Here is a 20109-nt window from a genome sequence, read left to right as displayed (position 1 = left end):
CTCTTTTGTACATTGCCATCACTACTCTGATCAACCATTCCTTCACTCCTAACTTCCTCAATGCCCATGTCAATACTTCGCGTGTAACCCTATCGAATGCTTTCTCCAGATCAACAAACCCAAGAAACAACTTCTTCCTCTTCTCCATGTGCTTCTCTGCATCTGCCTCACAATAAAGAGAGCGTCTGTCGTTCCTCTTCCTGGCATAAATCCAAACTGCATTTCGTCGATCTTCACTTTCTTCCTTATCCTCCTCTCCAACACCCTTTCCAATACCTTCATTCCATGCTCCAATAACTTTATCGCTCGGTATGAGCCACACTCCAGAGGGTCACCTTTCCCCTTGTATAGAGGGACGAGGGTACTCATTTCTCAATCCACTGGAATGCGGCCTTCTTTCACCACCAGATTACAGATCTCTGTCATTCTCTTCACACCCCAACTTCCTGCTGCCTTCAACATATCTCCCACAACTCCCGTCGGCCCTCCCGCTTTTCTACTCTTCATTGCTTTTATCACTTCCTCAACTTCCTTCTCAGTTATCTTCTCTGCCTGTCCTAAAACTGGGTTACTCTCTATGTTGCCATCCATTCATTCTCTGTATTCAACAGCATTTCCATATATCTTTTCCATCTTCCTTTAATTCCATCTGGGTCCACAACGATTTGTCCCACTTCATCCTTGAAGCAACTCACCCCCATCACATCACACCTCTCTTTCGCTATCTGCTTTGCAATCCTGAATACCGCTCTCTGACCCTCTTCCAAATCCAAGCGTTCTCCAAACATTTTCCTACATGCCTCTTGCGCCTTTGCTACCTCTTGCTTTGCAGCCTTCTTGGCTGCCTTATAACTTTCATGCTCTGCTTTTTCTGCTCCCGTACCCTTCGCCTTCTGCCACTCCTTGAACTTCTTTGTCTTATCGTCAATCCTCTTTCCAACTTCATCATCCCACCACCATGTTTCCGAGTGCCTCGGTGGTCCTTTTGTCCATCCACATACCTCACCAACGGCTCCCAACAGACTATCTTTCATTGACATCCAACCACTTTCAAGCTCAACCACATCATCCTCTACCCTACTCAGCCTCTCTTTTAATGCCTCCCTTACTGTCACCTCTTTCAACCTCCACACCTTCATTCTCGGTTGGTATGACACACTCGTTAATAAAATATAATAAACTAAAATAAAATATAAATAAACTAAAATATAATAAACTAAAATATAATAAAATAAAATAAACCCCTTTGGTATGACACTCCAAATTGAAATTCAGTGAGCTATGACACTCCAATTTCCTTTGATCATCCTTACGATATCTACAAATTGATTGGAGTCCACCTGTGTCTAATTCCTATGATTGAACATGATTTAGAAAGAAACACGCCTTTCCATATAAGATCCCACAGTTCACAGTGCATGACAAACTCGACCATGAAGTCCAAGGAACTGTCCATATAACTCTGAGATAGATTTGTGAGGAGGTATAGATCTGGGAAAGGGTATAAAACAATTTCTAGAGTGATGAAAGTTCCTCAGACCACAGTGAGCTCCATAATTAGGAAATGGAAAGAATATGGAATTATCCAGACTCTTTCTAGAGCTGGCCGCCGACCAAACTGAGTACCTGGGCAAGCAGGACCTTGGTCAGGGAGGAGACCAAGAACCTGCTGACCACTCTGACAGAACTACAGAGTTTCTTGGGTGAGATGGGAGAATCTGCCAGAAGGACAACAGTCTCCCTCAGCATTTCACAAATCTAGGCTTTATGGGAGAGTGGCCAGATGTAAGCCACTCTTGAGAAAAAGGAACATGGCAGCACACCTGTAGTTTGCAAAAAGGCATGTCAAATATTCAGAGCATGAGACACAGCTCATCACCCATCCACACCATCTGTATCATTAAGCATGGTTGTGGCAGCATCGTGCTAATGGGATGCTTTTCAGCAGCAGGGATTGTGAGACATGTAAGGATAGAGCGAACAATGAATGGAGCCAAATACAGGCAAATCCTTGAGGAGAACCTGCTTCAGAGGGCAAAAGACCTTAGATTGTGGCAAAGGTTTGCGTTCCACCCGGACAATGACCCTGATCATACAGCTAAATCAACACCGGAATGGCTTCAGAACAAGAGCATGAAAGCCCTTGAGTGGCCCAGCCAAAGCCCAGACTTGAATCCCATTGAGAGTCTGTGGAAATACTTCAGGATTGCTGTTCACCGATGCTCCACATCAAACTTGACAGAGCTTGAGCAAATCTGCAAGGAAGAATTGGAGAAACTCCCCAAATCCAAATGTGCAAATCTGATACAGACATACTCAAGAAGATTCAAAGCTGCAATCACTTCTAAGAAGTATTGACTCGGGGGATGAACACTTATGTAAATTAAATATTTCTGCATTTCGTTTTAAATTGATTTGTAAAAAAAAAAGTAAAAAATAAAAAATAAAAAAATTCGAAGTGTAGATCAGTGACAAAAAAATCTCAACTTAACCCATTTTAAATTCAGGCTGCAACAACAAAATGTGAAAAAAAAATCAATGGGTGCGAATACGTTTTGAAGGCACTGCAGCTCGGTCGGGATTTGAACACGAGCCCAGAAGTATTCATGCACATCCCACCAGTAACGATTTTGTGAATAAATCTCATCACATAGCTAATGAAAATAAGGAATTGAAAGGCACTTCTGTTTTAAATACCTGATGGTCTGCCATAGGTCTTTTCCTCTTACACCCTCAATAATTAAACTCTTAATTTACTTTAATATTGTTGCGGATATGAGGATTGTATTTTTTTGATTGTGTAATATTGCTTGAATATGGCCCCTCCTGCCTCCAGAGTTGTGTAAAGGTAAAAAGGGCGTCCCGGTAGTTAATTCCATAAAGCATCCATTGAAGGACACTATAATACCCTTGTTCAGTAGTTTATATCCTTATTATGTGTTTTAGGGTGAGGCCTTGTCTTCCATTAGAATGACACTCCATTGCACCAAGTGAAAGAGATAGATTCCCTTCATCCTTCATTCCCATTCCCAAAACCTCCATTTCCCCTTTCAACAATTGCCATTCGCATTGCCAACCAACAATTGCCGCCATTGACCACGAGGCAGGGTTTGGGAAGAAAGGCGGGTCCCCACCTCATCATAGAGGGGAGGAGTGAGTCAGCCCTACTCAACCAACCACGAACAAGGGGTTGGACTTGGAGAGGGTGTGGAGAGAAACATCAAGGAGGTTCGCGAAGGTTGAGGGGCGGGGCCTATATAACCCGCCGCGGGACGCTCCCCAAGCAGATGAGATGGGAGATGAGCTTTTACTGAGATGGGAGATGGGAGATGAGCTATGACAAGAGCTGAGTTGTGAGGTCCAAGGCTGAGCTGCGTGGTGAGGTGCAAAAGAGAGAGCTGGGTTGTGAGGTACAAAAGAGAGAAAGGAGATCATCCAGGGAAGCACAAAGCCTGTGATTCGTCGCCTTGCTCGCCAGCAGCAGCAGTGTCCACAGCAGCAACAACCCTCGACAGCCGTTTGGGGCCTGGACGGCGGTTTTGAGCAGGGCCGTGAAGGGACGGCGGCTGCCCAACGAGCCGATCGTGCTGCCGGACCCATTTGACTTTCCTCTCCTTCCAGCCATTCCTGCCTACAAATTCCCCGTGTGAGTCCGTTTCTGTTTGTTCTGTCCTGGGTAGTCAAGTAAGTTTGTATAAGCTAGTAATTTTCACTGTGTCACCTGCTTTTTCATGTCCCTGTACATAACCGTGACTGCTCCTTTTTGCTTGTGTGTGTAATAATAAATCCCGTTACTCTTCTGTACGTCTTCTTCTTCCTCTTTGCATTCGGTCGCTTTAGAGTTTTCCACATTGAATAGCTGTGGCGCGATCGGGCCAACGTTTGGGTGAATCGGGGAAACTGTTAGGTCGCGGGGCCTCCGCTAGGCAAATATAACATCCTTAACCGCGAACCGTAACAATATATTTGATATTTTAGTATATTATACAGCTGTCAATTATATAAACCCACAAGATGAACAAACTCGAATAAAGTGTCTTTTTATACTGCACTAGAATATAAGACCCGTCACTTCGCTGACGGAAATACCAATCTATGCTGTGACAGCTAATCTATGGGGGAAAAAAAAAAAGAGGATTTCTGGGAGATCCTGCTCTCCATGCAGGGATAACCAACGTCACATGTTGCCATTTGCAGTTTTGACACGCATATCCCATGTACCCAGAAAAAGATATATATATATATATATTAAAATAACTTTTTTTTTGGCCCACAAACACTCCCGGGATTTACTCGAATCCACCGTAGTTGGATTTATTGAAATCCGTTAATCCGTTCTCAAGTTATAACACAACAAACAAACAGACAGACAGACACAGCTCCTTTTATAATACAGATTATACTTGTGCGAAATACAGGTTTTGCTGAAACACAGCCATGGAGAAGTTTTGTAATCAAATGCTTGACATGAACAAGGCTCTCCTTCATCTCCATACAGTCACGTGAAAAAGTAAGTACACCTCATGTAAAGTTTTGACTTTTTCAACATATTTCAACATACAGCTATTTGATCTTCATTTCAACAATATTGACAGATAAAGGTGATATAATATAACAAATATCATGAAACATTTACATTTTGTAGTCCATTGTATAATTTAAATAAACATAAATGCAAATTTAGCATGTGGAAAAAGTAAGTACACCCTTGGCTCTAATAGGTGGTATTGCCCCCTTTGGCAGAAACAACCTCAAGTAGGCGTTTCTTATAACTGTCTACCAGTCTCTAACATCGACTGGGAGAAATTTTTGCCCACTCCTCCATGCAGAATTATTTCAGCTGTGCGATGTTTGAGGGGTTTCTTACATGCACAGCTCGTTTCAAATCCCCCCACAACATCTCGATGGGATTTAGATCCGGGCTTTGACTTCGCAATTCCAGAACCCTCCATTTCTTTCTTTTCAGCCATTCCTTGGTGGATTTACTGGTATGTTTCGGGTCATTGTCATGTTGCAAGGTCCACCTTCGGTTGACCTTCAACTTTCCGACAGATGGCCTCACATTATCCTCAAGCACCCTCTGGTACAATGAAGAATTCATAGTGGATTCTATGATGGTGAGCTGCCCAGGCCCTGATGCAGCAAAGCTGCCCCAACCATAATATTTCCACCACCATGCTTTACAGTTGGTATCAGGTTCTTGTGGTCAAATGCTGTCTTTGGTTTTCGCCAAACATGTCTTCTGGTACTGTGGCCAAATAGCTAGACCTTTGACTCATCTGTGCAGAGCACATTGCTTCAGAAATGCTGGACTTTGCCTCGGTGTTCATTGGCAAACTTTAGTCTTGCCCTGATGTTCTTTCTGGACAGCAAAGGTTTCCTCCTGGCACACCTCCCAAGTAGATCAAATTTGTGCAGCCTCTTTCTTATGGTAGACTCGTGCACTTTGTCATCAACAGTGGCAAGAGCTACCTGTAGGTCCCGTGATGACATTCTGGGGTTCTTAGAGACTTCTTTCAGCATCTTGCGGTCTGCTCTCGGGCTGAACTTGCTGGAGCGGCCTGGCTTGAACAAGTTGGCAGTTGTTTCGAATCTTCTCCACTTGTAGATGATCTTCCGGACAGTCGACTGATTGATTTCAAATTGTTTAGAGATCTTTTTAAATCCCTTCCCAGACTCGAAGGCATCTATAACCTTCTTTATGAAGGCCTCAGAGAGCTCTTTTGATCTAGGCATGGTGACGCCGCACACTTCAACAACAAAGAGCAAACCAAACGAAATGTCTGAGGTTTAAATAAGACAGGTTCCTCCAAGATCCTCTCTGACGATGTTCTAATCATATGCACCTGAGCTGGTGCACCTGATTCTAATTTTAGGTGTTTGAAGTAGTGATAAATGTAGGGGTGTACTTACTTTTTCCACATGCGAAATTTGCATCTATGTTTATTTAAATTAAACAATGTACTAGAAAATGTAAATGTTTCATGATATTTGTTCTATTATATCACCTTTATCTATCAATATTGGTGAAATGAAGATCAAATAGCTGCATGTTGAAATATGTTGAAAAAGTCAAAACTTTACATGGGGTGTACTTACGTTTTCACGTGACTGTATCTATTAAGGAAGTTATGCAGGTCAAGAAGGCTATATATATATATATATATATATATATATATATATATATATATATATATATATATATATATATATATATATATATATATATATATATAGATATACAGACTTGGCATTTAATATGGAATATTTTTTTTGTGGGGGTGAACTTACTTTTCAAGATGTCCTGGAACCAAAATTTCATTGGAATTATGTTGAAATTATTCTAGATTTTGTTAATGTGACCTTTAAAAGAAACAAAAACCACATTTGACATTTTGAAGCAAATAAATTGATCCTTGAAAGTGATGTAAACTGACATCGAACTCAATTCATGGACGGTACTGTGTTAAACCTCTGTACGTTTTCCAGAAGTCTCTCTTTATTTTGCACATTAGCCAAAATTTTTTTTAACAAAAACAAAAGTTAAATTACGACTGGGATTACGGACAGTAAAATTACAGTTCAGTACTTCGTGTAACCCCCACGAGCATTCAGGAGAGCACGTACACGTTGAGGCATGCTGTTTACGAGATTTGCCAAGGTTTGGACAGGAATCGCTTGCCATGCAGTGACAATAGCCTGCCGCAATTCACGCACAGAGGTGGGCTGCTGGTCCAAGTTGTCGATTTGACGCGTTAATTCTGCCCGCAAGTTCTCTATCGAATTCATATCTGGGGACATGGCACACCACTCCATATGCTCTACACCACGGTCAGCAAGAAAGTGTTGGAGCATGCAAGCACGATGAGGCCGTGCATTGTCATCTTGGAAGACAAAGTTTCCTCGAAAGGCTGCACGAGCAAATGGAAGCAATGTTTCTTCCAGAATGGCCCTGCACTTGAACTGGTTCAGGTTTCCATTCAGAACAACCGGGTCAGTTTTGCCCCCTGCATGAAAAGCAGCCCAAACGGTCACCCCACCACCTCCAGCTTTGACTCTTGGCACTATACAATCTTTGTTGTAGGCTTCATGCACTTGTCTGCGCACTCGGACGCGGCCACCTTGACGATAGACCAGAAATCTAGACTCGTCACTGAAGATCACATGATTCCAGTGTCCTGGCTGCCATTGACGGTGCTCTCTGGCCCACTGCAATCGGCGCTGGCCGTGTTGTCTGGCCAGGCGTGGCTTTCTCAGGGGACGCCTGGCACGATAGCCTGCTTGAACCAGTCGTTGGTTGACTCGCCTTCTGGATATAGGCACATTTGTCAGTTGCTGCCACTCAGCCCTAAGCCGATTAGCTGACTTGGTACGGCCATTGCGGACTAACCGGTGCAGCTGGTGATCATCCCTCCTTGTGGTTCTGCGGGGGACGTCCTGGCGTCGGTATTGGAGTAGGGACACCCCTCTGAGCATTTCGTTTCAGGATCTTTGTCTCCTGACCTTGAGAGATGCCATACTGCCGAGCAATAGCACTCTCTTTCATGCTGTAATTTCGTAAAGCCACCACTGAATGACAAACAGCATTGTCGAGTTGACGGACCATCTCCAGAGGAAGCGTCAATAACTTTTGGAGACGTGCAGCAGTTGTTTTCCACTAATACAGAACGCAACAACCCTTGTATACCCGACTGTGAAGCCAATCGTCAAATGTACCTGTCCGTACATTTTGCCATGCCACCTGTGATATAATCCTGTTGTTGACTTCTTGCTGCGACAGACAATCAGTGACATGGTTCTTTTAACAAATAAATCACCAAAGTGTAAAAGAAACTCACCAGATTGATATACTGAGTTAAGAAAGTAAACCCAAGTCAAGAAAAAAAAAATATTCCATATTAAATGCCAAGTCTGTATATTTATACATATATATATATATTGTTACTGATCGCGGTTTAGATGGTATGATGGGCCGAGCGGATGGTCCAACCGCGACCGTTACAGGATCCCCGACTCACCCGATTCACCCAGAACTTTGGCCGTATCGCACCGCAGCTGCCCAATCTGGGAAAAGACTAAAACGACGAAATGCAAAGAGGAAAAGGAATAAAACGAGAAGACGTACAGACGAGTAATGGGATTTATTATTTACACAAGCAAAAAGGAGCAATCAAGGTTTATTTACAACACATAAGATGCAGGTGACACAGTGCAACTATTAGCTTATACAGACTTAATTAACCCAGGGACAAGACACACAGAACAAACTCACGTACATAAGAAGCGTGGAGGAAAGGAATGAATGCTGGAAGGAGGAATGGGAAGGTTCAGCTGGGGCAGATGGTTCGGGCTTGATCCCGCACGGGACGTCGGCTGGACCTCGACGGCCACCGATGCCACCGCTATCTGGTCCCCGCGGGGTGACGGGTTGGAGCTGCCTGGTAGAGTCAACGCTGCTTGTGGAGCCAAAGCTGCTTCTCTGGCTCGCCTCAGGGCGCGTCTGCCGTCTCTGGCGCAACTGCTGGTAATTGACCTTGAACCTTCTCTCTCTTGGCCCTGGTGTCTCCTCACCACCGACAACTCAACGCAACCAACATAACCACTGACCACTCGACGCCACCACTTCTCACCACCGACTTCTTACCGCAACCAACGCAACCACTGACCCTCCACTGACGACCAACTGACGACTCACTCTCTCACGCCACTTGCGCGCGCGCCTTTATAGAGCCTCTAGCGATCAAGCTGCCGGCCTTCAGGACACGCCCATCGGTGTGCTCACCTCGGCCCTGGTTGGTCATGCGACCCTCTGGCTCACTCCTCCCCTCTATGACGAGGTGGAGACACGCCTTTCTTCTCCGACCCTGCCTCGTGGTCAATGGCGGTTTTGGAGGGGAGGTAATTGGCAATCGATGGTTGGCAATCACGAGAGGGGATGTAAAAGGAAATGGAGATTTTGGGGATGGGAATGAAAGGGGATCTATTCTCTTTCACTGGTGCAATGGAGTACTTCAATTAATGGGAGACACAGCCTTACCCTAAAACACAGAGTAAGAGATAACTATCAAACAGGGGTATTCTATTATTTGGCTGACGTGTATGCTTGTGGACTAATTATGGGATGCCCTTTCACCTTTACACAGCTCCGGAGGTAGGGGGGCGCAGAATAAACAATAATAATAATAATACAGCACACAATCAAAAAAAATACAGTCCTCATCTCCGCAACAATATATATATATATATATATATATATATATATATATATATATATATATATATATATATATAATATATATATATGTATTGTTACGGATCTCAAAGTCGGCCTTTTCCCCTTACCAAGGGGGGGGGGGGGGGAGGGGTTGATCCCCTTGTCTGTCACTGACCGACGTGAGTCCTCGAAGTTACAACGTCCTTCCCGGAATGGAACGGCAGGTAGGGTTTGTTAGGCCTAGGGGTTCGCTACTTACCTAATTGCTACCGCCAGCCGGGAACGAGGGAATAACTTCTGCTCGAACCACGGTTTTAGATGGACTAGTTGACGAGCGGTTTTAGCGACCCGAAGTTCGATTCATTAACAATTACTAACCGGATTATGAGCGTTGGCCAAAATTGTGCCACAGGTGTTCAATCAGGTAAAAGACAAAGATGATCGGGCGAGAATGAAGAAGCCAAAGGTAGGAATGAACAGATATTTATTAACTACTTTACAAAACCAATCAAAGAAGAAGAAACCGAAAGTAATGTACAGTGAAGATAGAAGACACAGTGCAATTCTTAAAACAAGCTTACATAAACCCCAGGGACAAGACAAACAAGACAAACTGACGTACACGAATGGGGAATTGAAGATAGGATTGGCTGGAGGGAGAAGAAGGGTCCGTGCAGGGCGGCAGGCTGTAGGTGAGCGGCCGCCGACGCCCCTGCACTCTTGTTCACGCACAGGTTTGCTCGCAGCAGTGCGTCAGGGCTTCTCGCGGCTGGTTGAAGCGGGGCTGGTTGAAGCAGCGCCTCTCTCAGGCCTCGTACGTCCTCCGAAGCTCTCGTGACTTGCGCAACACTCACAGCACTCGCAGAACTGGTTCACGTGCCTCCCACCACAGAACTCTCTTTGGTCCAGCGCACCTCCCTCAAAACTCTCCGTGGGGGCTTCTTGCAACGGGTTATATATGGCCACACCTTGGAACCTTCGCGAACCTACTCGATCTTTCTCACCACCCCCTCTCAAGCCACACCCACTGAGCCTTGGTTGGTCGGCAAGGGCTGGCTGATTCCACCTTTGATGACGAGGTGTGGGCCACGCCCGTAATGTAGCTCCTCCCCCTTCTTCTCCGAGATGACCTCGTGTTCAATGGAGGTGAATGCTGCTGGCAATGTAGGCGAACGCTGCTGGCAATGAAGTTTTGGGGCAATTGAAAAGGGGATCTATCATATTTGATTTGGTGCAACGTAAGATCGACTAGTGGGAACATGGCCTTATACTGAAACACATAATAATGAAATAACTATTGAGGGATCCTATGGTGCCCTACGTGGTGTGGTGGACTAACGAGGGGACGACCCTTGACCTTTACACAAATGGAGGTATTTACCAAGAATTATTACATTATTTACAGAGGGTGATATTTACAACCAATTACCAAAGTGCAGGATTTCCCAAATCCGCAACAATATATATATATATATAACACGTCTTGTGAAGGTGAGTTTCCCTCTGAAGATTCCCCAGCAATGCCTCATGAGAGATATATATCACATTATTACACCTCTGTGGCTTCGGGCTCTGTTACACATTGCAGAAACTATCGGGGTTTTGTGCATGGTAAAGGTATTCCAAAAGTAAGTGTCATTTCACTTTTTTTTCTTCATCCTCTCAAAGCTTCATAATGGCGAAATAGACACAAGAGAACGATTTCCTGTGTTTAAACCTAATTGCTCAATTAATTGGAGAGCAATCATTCTCGGATTCAAATGTTTTGCGTTTTGCATTATTCTGGATCACATGCCAATGCTTGTGCTTGTGGGGCATCTTGGAATAGTCTCTCCAGCAAGGCTATGACAGGATATCAAGAATGATTTGGAGTTCCATTACAAAGTATGTCACTTGATAAATCTTCCAGAATTGAGGGCCTTTCTTATGAAATTTTCAGCAGAGTTTGCGAGCGAAAAAAACAGGGTCAAATTCTGCTGTATTGGCGTCAAATGATTTAGACTTGAATTTCCTAAACTGGTTAAAATTTTTGATGGATTTGAAAAATCATGACTGACTACATCTTTGTGATTCTATCATCTTTACAACTTTGGAGGAGATTTGTCATCATGCATGGGATGCTTTGCATGTGAGCAGTGTGTCGTTAAATTCAAAGGTTCCTTGTTTATGACATTTCCATTTGAGAGAGGTGTAAGGCAAGAGTGTCCCCTGTCCGGTGATACAATAACGATTCCTTATATGTTGAACATTCCTCTTTGCTGAAGTGAATCTTATTGAATTTTATACTTGAAAAACCTTTTAAATTTATTTTATTTTATTTCATTCAATTATATGCTTAAACACCGTAGAACACAAATCACATTGTTGGCATTTCCAAACACCTCCAGGTTAGTTGTACTTGGCAAAAAATGTTGCTCCGTCTCGACCAATCAAATTTGCCGCGCGCTCTGACTGCGGAGTTCGCATGAGGTTCAGCTCTGGACCGTTCCGTTTGACCCATCGTCTTCACATGTTTGCCATCACTCTTGTTATTCAAAGCCCACAGGCAAAATTAACGTTGATCGTGCTTGGAAACGCAAAGTAAAAGTTGAAAAGACTCTTCCAATGTTTTTTTTTTTTTTTTTTTTACTAAAGATTGCTTGAGGTAAGGAGTTCTATAAACTCTCTAGTAACAAAAGTATTACTTCTGCTCTTGATTCTGCTATACAAGTAGCTGTAGTTGATGTTTTCACTTCATTGCTGTGTAAGCAAAGTTTGCCTGTTAAAAGATACACAATGACTATTTTGTACAGGGTAAAATTTTTGAAACATTCCAAACTTGTCAATTTTATCCTCTTCTTCCTACTTATTATAACACAAGCTGTGCTTGCTTCTGTTATGATAATGCACACAATGAGACTTTAAACAACTGTTAATAAACACTTTCTTTGCTGTGGTTTCATTGTTTCAAATAACAATTGTTCATCCATTACGTTACGATTTAAATCATTGATTATATCGATTGTCTCACAAGCTTGACTCAGTTGCTTCATACGTGGTTCTTTTACTTGGTTCTGATTTATGTCTATTTATTTTAGGAGACATTGCTCAGGCCAAGTATCATAAGGCAAAAAATGTGGAAGAATGTTGAAACCTTTGCGATCCAAAGTTGAGGTTTGGCAAGCCGGTTTGGATGGAATAAATAATAAAACCCAATAATTTAATCATGACCTGGAGAAGCAGCAAAGTTTTGTCACTGAAAGAGTTGTCTGGATTTTTGTTTTCCACAAAATTTTGGAAAAATTATCAATTGAATAATCCTTCCCGCAAGTCAGCACTTTCTTTACACACGACATCCAATCGCTTGAGCAAACAGGGCTCCAGAGGGGAAGTGAAAACCTTCGTTTGAAAAGACATTCTACTATGAATTCCAGCCAAAAGTTTTTCGTATTTACTGCATGTGTTTACAACCGAAAAACAATCAAATGCATTGGACATCTTTGTGGCAGAACATAGAATGGATTATGTGTATGCGGTTCATTTATTGCTCTATTTATAAAATTAATTTGTTCAAATTGACTGAGTTCCTTTTTATCCGCATTTTGTGCATTGACTTAACAAAAACATGATTTTGTTGTTTCAGATTTGGTTTACCTTGCATGTTTATATTCTGCAGATGTTGACGAGTGTGCTTTGAATAATGGTGGCTGTGACGGTTCTTGCTGCAACACCATCGGAGGTTTCTACTGCAAATGTCCTGAAGGCAGTGCGGTTGCATCTAATGGATATTCTTGTGAAGGTGAAATAAGCAAGTTCTTGCCTGTATTTTCTCTTAGGCGAAATGATGTCACCATAAAAAATAGCTCCCACACTGAATTTTCTGATGCCTTTTTTGATGTCTTATATTGCTTGCAGCGACTAATGGGTTCCTTCTGCGTTAAAAATCCTTGTAAGGGAGTTGAGTGGGGGTGGGGAAAAAAAAAAAAATATACATATATATATATATATATATATATATATATATATATATATATATATATATATATATATATATATATATATATATATATATATATATGTTTGTAGTAAGGAAAACATATGAAAATCTGTTAACTAAATTGTTACCAAAAAATTTCTTCACCCATATGTTTGTAAAGGTGTGTAATAACATGTGTTAAAATGTTGAAGGTCAACTCCCGTGGGAAACCCAGAAAAAAAGCTGTTGAATTGGGGTACCGAAAAAAATTTTTTGAGAATTTTTACTTTTTTAAATCGGCCCTTAAGTAACTTATGAGGGGTCAAATAAGGGTTTTTCATGATTCTGAGTTGATTGTTAACATTTATATTTCACCACAGACACTCCTTTGTGGAAAAATAATTTCTAAATATATCTCATTTTCTACTTTGCAGGACATGGAGTCTAGCAATATGGATGAAGACGTTACTCCACCTGTGCTCAATTGCTTCATCTGTGCACGCTCGGATACACCAGCTGAAAGGCTCATACAGGCAACTCCAAAGGGATACTCAACTTTATTGAAACAAACAGAAACTGTCGAAAATGTTACTGTTGTGGAACGTATGAAGGAGGCTCAAAAGGAAGGAAAACTGAGGTACCACCAGAAGTGTAAAAATGATCTGTACAACAACTTTGTTGCAACCACCAAGAAGTCAGCTCAAGCATCAAAGGCAGAGAAAGAGTCATCAAAGTTGAAGAGAAGACGCACTACTTGTGAGTTCAGTTCATCAACTGGCTGCAGTTCTAGAAGATCACAGTCAGTTGACCTCCTGTATAAGGATGTATGCATTCTTTGCAACCAACCAGCCCAGCTCTACAAAAATAATCCAGCACAAGCTAGAAAGAGATACAGAGTGCCAGATAATTTGACTGCAGATACACTGAAGGCAAGCTTGCTGAAGACAGCACGGAGTCGCGGGGATGACTGGGGCACTGAAGTCACTGGACGCCTGGAAGGGATCAACGACTTGGTAGCAGAAGAAACACTGTACCATTTGCGATGCAAACTTATGTTTGCGAGAGGTGACAGTTTGTCCAAGACTGATGAGGAAGGAAAAAGGAAGAGAGGACAGAGGAGTATTGATGAGGAGCGAGAGGCAGTTTTTATTGAATTCTGCGAATGGTTAGACTCAGAATTAGAGCATGGGGTAATGAACATGGACCAAGTCCATGAAAAGCTGCAGGAGTTTGATCAGTCACCAGAGAAGAGCCTTTCTTATTCAAAGCATTGGCTAAAGATAAAACTTCTAGAGAAATACGAAGACACCTTGTATTTCACAACACAGGAAAGAAGGGCAGATGTACTCTGTCTCAAAGATGGCACCGACAATATTCTGCGAGTGCATCATGCTAATCTTGACCATGGAGATGAGAAGACTCAGATCATAAAGACGGCACTCAAGTTCATATCCAATGGTATTGCCTTGATTGATTTAGGTCCAAAGTCATACCCCACCACACACAGTATGACTGACATCGATAGTCAGCTGACACTTGTTCCTGCAAGCCTTCAGATGTTCTTGAGACCGATTGTCAAGACAGACGAAAGAGTTGCTGTTTTGGGGCAGAATTTTATTAAGGCCTGTCGACCTCGGTCTGGAGTATTGCCACACCAAATGGGGCTTGCCATACAACTTGATCATAGATTTGGGTCAAAATGGATGCTCAACAAGTTCCACCGGCTGGATACACTGAGTCTTACACGGAGACACAAAACTACAAATACTGCTTCCTTAATAGTAGGAGTGGAGATGATGTTCCAGATACTTCTGGCACTCTTGACACCATTGTGGAGGAAACCGATGAACAGATCATTGATGAGGTTGCGGTTGATGCTGCGCTTGAGGATCAATCAGTGATGACAGCCAAAGTGCCAGCCAGTGAAAGTGAATTGTCAAGTAATGATCAGGTGGTCTTTATGGAGGTTGGGGAAACAAACAATGCAGTCACTCAGTTTGTTGGAGACAATATAGATTTAAACATTGTCTCTATTCACGGAAACACTCCCTTTCACTCAATGGGTTGGATCGAAGTCACCTCTCCGGCACCACCTTTGCCAGATCCACAGACAACAGCAGCTTTCCCCCGGGTGAAGTTGAAGGCACTCGACAAAGCTAAGATCCTGAGAGGAACTGAAGTAAAGATTATTCCATTTACGAACAGGAAACAGATAGGAACGAACGCGATCATGTTTCTCCCCCTCGCTGAGCTTTCCTCCTCCCTGGCTCATGATCAGCCACTCCTCACTCCAGGTGACACACTCTGGGCAGCGGGGTGGGTGATCAAAGCCAACGATCCTGAGTTCCCACACTCCAACTGGAATGACTGGATGAAGAGAATCCATGCTAATGATGCAAAGCAGAGCACACAGATCGAGTTCCTCCCAGTTATTGAAGGAGACCCTAATGACCTCAACACCATCTTCACCACTCTGAAAAAGTGCATACGGCGCGCTGGGGTCGCTATAGTGACCTTTGATCTTCCGATTTGGCTGAAGGCTGTGAATATAATAAAGCAGGCAAATCTACCCGTCATTCCAAGGTTGTTGAGTCTGAAGAAGACATAGACAATGACTGTTGAAACTTCTGACATTGTGAATGAGAAATAACTCTTGAGTATTATATATTGTTACTGTCGCGGTTAAGATGTTATTTGTTGACCGAGCGGTTGGTATGACCGCGACCTAACAGTTCCCCCGATTCTTCCCCAACTCACCCGATTCACCCCAAACTTTGGCCGTATCGCACCGCAGCTGCCCAATCTGGAAAACTCTAAAACGACCGAATGCAAAGAGGAAAAGGAATAAGACGAGAAGACGGACAGAAGAGTAATTGGATTTATTATTTACACATGTACGTAGGAAGCAAGCAGTCACGTTTATTTACAACACATAAGATGCAGGTGACACAGTGCAATCTTTAGCTTATACAGACTTAATTACCTACCCAGGACAGAACAAACGAAGACGAATCACATGGGGAATGATGACAGGAATTGGCTGGAAGGAGAGGAAAGTCCACTGGGTCCGGCAGCACGATCCGCACGTTGGGCAGCCGCCGTGCCTTCGCGGCCCTGCTCCGAACTGCCGTCCAGGTCCCTAAGCGGTTGGCGAGCGTTGTTGCTGCTGCTGCTGTAGACGCTGCCGCTCGCGAGCCAGGTGACGAATAGCAGGCTTGGTGCTTCCTTGAATGATCTCTGCTTGTTGGACCTCACAACTCAGCTCTTTCTTGGACCCTCTCTCTTCTCAGCTCATCTGCCTTTGACCCTTGACCTCTCGTCTCAACGGCTTGGGCTCCCTTTCGTCTGCCGGTCAAAGCTCATCTCTCTTTTGGACACGCCCTGCCTTGGGTTATATAGGCCCCGCCCCTCAACCTTTGCGAACCTCCCCGATCGCTCTTCCTCCGCCCTCTCTAGCCAAACCCCTGGCTCATGGTTGGTCGAGTGGGGCTGGCTCACTCCTCCCCTCTATGATGAGGTGGAGACACGCCTTTCTTCTCCGACCCTGCCTCGTGGTCAATGGCGGTAATTGGAGCGGAGGTAGTTTCTAATCGACGAAAAGGGGGAATGGAGGTTTTGGGAATGGGAATGAAGGGAATCTATCTCTTTCACTTGGTGCAATGGAGTACTTCTATTAATGGGAGACACAGCCTTACCCTAAAACACAGAATAAGATATAACTATCGAACAGGGGTATTCTATTATTGGCTGACGTGTATGCTTGTGGACTAATTATGGGATGCCCTTTGACCTTTACACAACTCCGGAGGCAGGAGGCGCAGAATAACAATAATAATAATAATAAAGCACACAATCAAAAAAAAATACAGTCCTCATATCCACAACACTGCACCCTCCTCCTCTTAGGCACGTCCCGGGCCTACAACTTTTATTTAGTGTGACACGTAGGTGTAGTTCCCTCTACTTTTAACCTGACCCTGAGTGCGACAGTTTTAAAACATAAATAAATGTGTCCCGCTGCTCCATTGCACCCTGCCTAACAGACTTACGCCCACAGTTAACCGAATTGCGGAATTGTCTTCAAACTACACACTGACGGTGGGGAGCATTATTTACAATGACGCTATTTTTTATTTACAAGACTAACCCAGGACCTGTGATTGTTCTTTCTGGGGGGGAGACAGTCTGCTGTGCATCAATGCACCATGAAAGCACCCAAAAACGCACCAATACACACCCAAGCACCAATCGGTGCAGTCACCATTGTTCAAGAATGTTCAACAATAAAAAATAAATCAACAACCCCTAACCTTGCAGGTGATCTCTTGCTCTTCGGCTCCCTCTGCTGGTTATTATTATTGTCTTCCAGTTGTTGTCTTTCTTTCATTTTCTTACTGGCGGCCTATTTGCAATAAAGCTTGCCCAAACGTGTCCATTTTATATATTTTATTTATGGCCCACAGGGCCGACTACGTGTGGTTCACCTGTGGGGCATCGGTGCCCTGTGGCCAAGGTCCGCCAGCAAGATTTCGGGCTCTCATGGCCGGTTCCAGCAGAGGGGCCCTGCCCCAACCCATGGGGTCCATAAGTGGTGCTCGGCCACAGACATGTGGTCCATAATGTGGTGCATCAATGCAGACAGCTGGTTCTGAGAGTTCCGGGCGCACAATGGCTGACTCACGCACGCTCCCCTCGGCGCCCAATGGCGCACAGTTCATGTGGGAGACAAAAGGGGGAAGACAAATGAGCGAGGGGTAAGGTCACAAGGGTACACATCAATAAGGCAATGCAAGGCGAAATGCGTACGGAGAGCGAAGTGAGAAAGCTCGTCCCTACCGTACGTCACCCCCCTGTCACCTACACTACCCTTGCCCTTACCCTTACCCCATATGTACGAAAATCTACCCATTTACAAATCCGTCACTACTGTCACGTCTTCCCCATATTTCTCCTATACCAAATTCGTCTCCACAATCCCTCTACTTCAAAATTTGCCATCACCCAATTCGTCATCAATCCTCATAAGGAGGAAGAGATGGAACATCAAGCACAATGTCACACCCACGTCATGATGCGTCTCACAATCCAAAACATTTGCATTCATGAAAAATAATAAAAACATGGCATGGTGTGGAGTACCTGTCACCTCAGGTGAGTGGATGCAGATGGTGCGAGGAGATCCTTCATCCTATCTATTCTCTAAATGACTTTAATACACTTTACACTACCCGGGGTCTCTCCCTGCCAATCCATTGGCCAACTTACACTATGGGTTCTAAAAACCAATTCCCATTGACCAAACTGTGGTGCTTCTCAATTTGGGGTCTCACTCCCCCGATTCATCTCCCGGTGCCCTTGCACAATTTCTGGGCTGTGACGTGTAGCTCTCCCAGCAGGTCTACCCACCTGCACACCTCCACCACTGTAGTTGCCACCCGAGCTTACCTAGCTCCTCACCCTAACCTATCTAGCTGGGGAAGGCCCCTCCTGGCTCTGTCACCCCACTCGGTGCCCTCTGGCACTGGGCTACCCGGGACCGTCCTCCGGATCCTCGGGCCCCATCCACAACAACTACTACCGGCTCCCAGAGCCCACCTGCGGCCTCACCTGGCCGACATCCTCACAGTGGTGGAGTGCCCAAACCAACTACACACACTAACAGGCTACACGCCCAGCCATTTCCACAACACTAATGCACCCATCCAATCACCATTCTTCCACCCGCACCACAGATGCCAATATCCAACCACAATTTACCTATGCCCTCTTACCTAACACTTACACTACCCGCCCCGGGTATCCGTGATGGGGGTCCATCCTTCCCCCATTCACACCTTCGCACCATCCACTCCACTCCACAGTTTTCCACCATACTCACTCCACGACCATCCATTCCAATACTCCATTTATTCCACACTACCATTCTCCATACCTGTTGTTGCACACCTGTGCACTCACACCTGGTGCCACCTGCACCCTCCTCCTCTTCCTGGACCATTGGGTCAGCACAATACACAATCACCTTCACTCAATCATACACTGCTCCACACACCTGTTCAGTTGCACACCTGTGCAATCACACCTTTTCAATCCTCAAACACACGGCATCATCTCATCTAACTACTCCCCTCTGAAACTTGCGCTTCCCAGTCGTCCCTTTAAACTATTGCGCTCCCACGTCATTATCATCCAGACTAAACTACCTGCGTCCCCACTACAGTTATCAGTCACTAACTAATCTTAACGTTACCTAATGTCATCTTCTAGGGCCCTACACACAATATCCTAACCCACCCGGGCTAGTTTTCACTGCCATCAACCCCATAAACTAGTGCTCCTTTGCCCCCCTTCTGTGAGGGATGACACAGTTGCCATCCCACCACATCGGGGAGGTCCTACTATCAATTTGGCACACCAAATTTCAGCCAATCAAAAATTTTGCCAATCATCTGCCAATCACCGTACCAATCATCAAATTTTGCCTTTTTCTAATTTTGGGTCCAAAACACTAACCTCATCACTCGTCTACTTATTAGATCCTCTCGGTGCGCCAATTCCCTTCTAAAGCTCGGCTTCGTACAGCCGAGCAATGAATGCGGGTTGTTTTGTGCCAGCGGCTGGACACGTCCCGCATTCGGGGCAGGGACGGTGGCTTACCCAGGCCGAGATCCCACGCACCACCTCGGCGTGGAGCCACCCAATGTCCCGATCTCGACCTGCCGGCACGTCTCAACAAAAAGTGGTCGCCATGACGACCCTTCCTATCGAGCTGCCCGCTCCGCCTAGTTGAGCACGGACGCGGCCGTTCCAAGCGAGGCCCAGCGTGGATCGCGTACGGCGGTCCTTTCGAACCCGCCGTGGCTCGGATCCCCGCTGGTTCTCGCGGCACGCGAAGCCCGGCACGCACCGAGGACCCAATTCGGCTAAAAGTCGCTCTAAC

At 44.6% G+C, this 20109-nt stretch overlaps 1 protein-coding gene across 1 annotated transcript in view; it reads left to right on the top strand.

Annotated features, from left to right (window-relative positions):
* Positions 1-20109, top strand: part of MEGF6 (multiple EGF like domains 6) — a 520079-nt gene that overhangs the window by 228789 nt on the left and 271181 nt on the right. The window contains exon 5 of the mRNA XM_078781084.1: positions 12870-12992. Coding sequence (XP_078637210.1) covers positions 12870-12992 — 123 coding nt within the window. The remainder of the gene's footprint in view (positions 1-12869; positions 12993-20109) is intronic.

This window comes from Myxine glutinosa, chromosome 6 (genome assembly GCF_964187855.1).
Source record: "Myxine glutinosa chromosome 6, kmMyxGlut1.1, whole genome shotgun sequence".
Taxonomy (NCBI): Eukaryota; Metazoa; Chordata; class Myxini; order Myxiniformes; family Myxinidae; genus Myxine; species Myxine glutinosa.
Note: the sequence above shows the minus strand (reverse complement) of the source record. Positions and strands in the feature narration are given on the sequence as shown.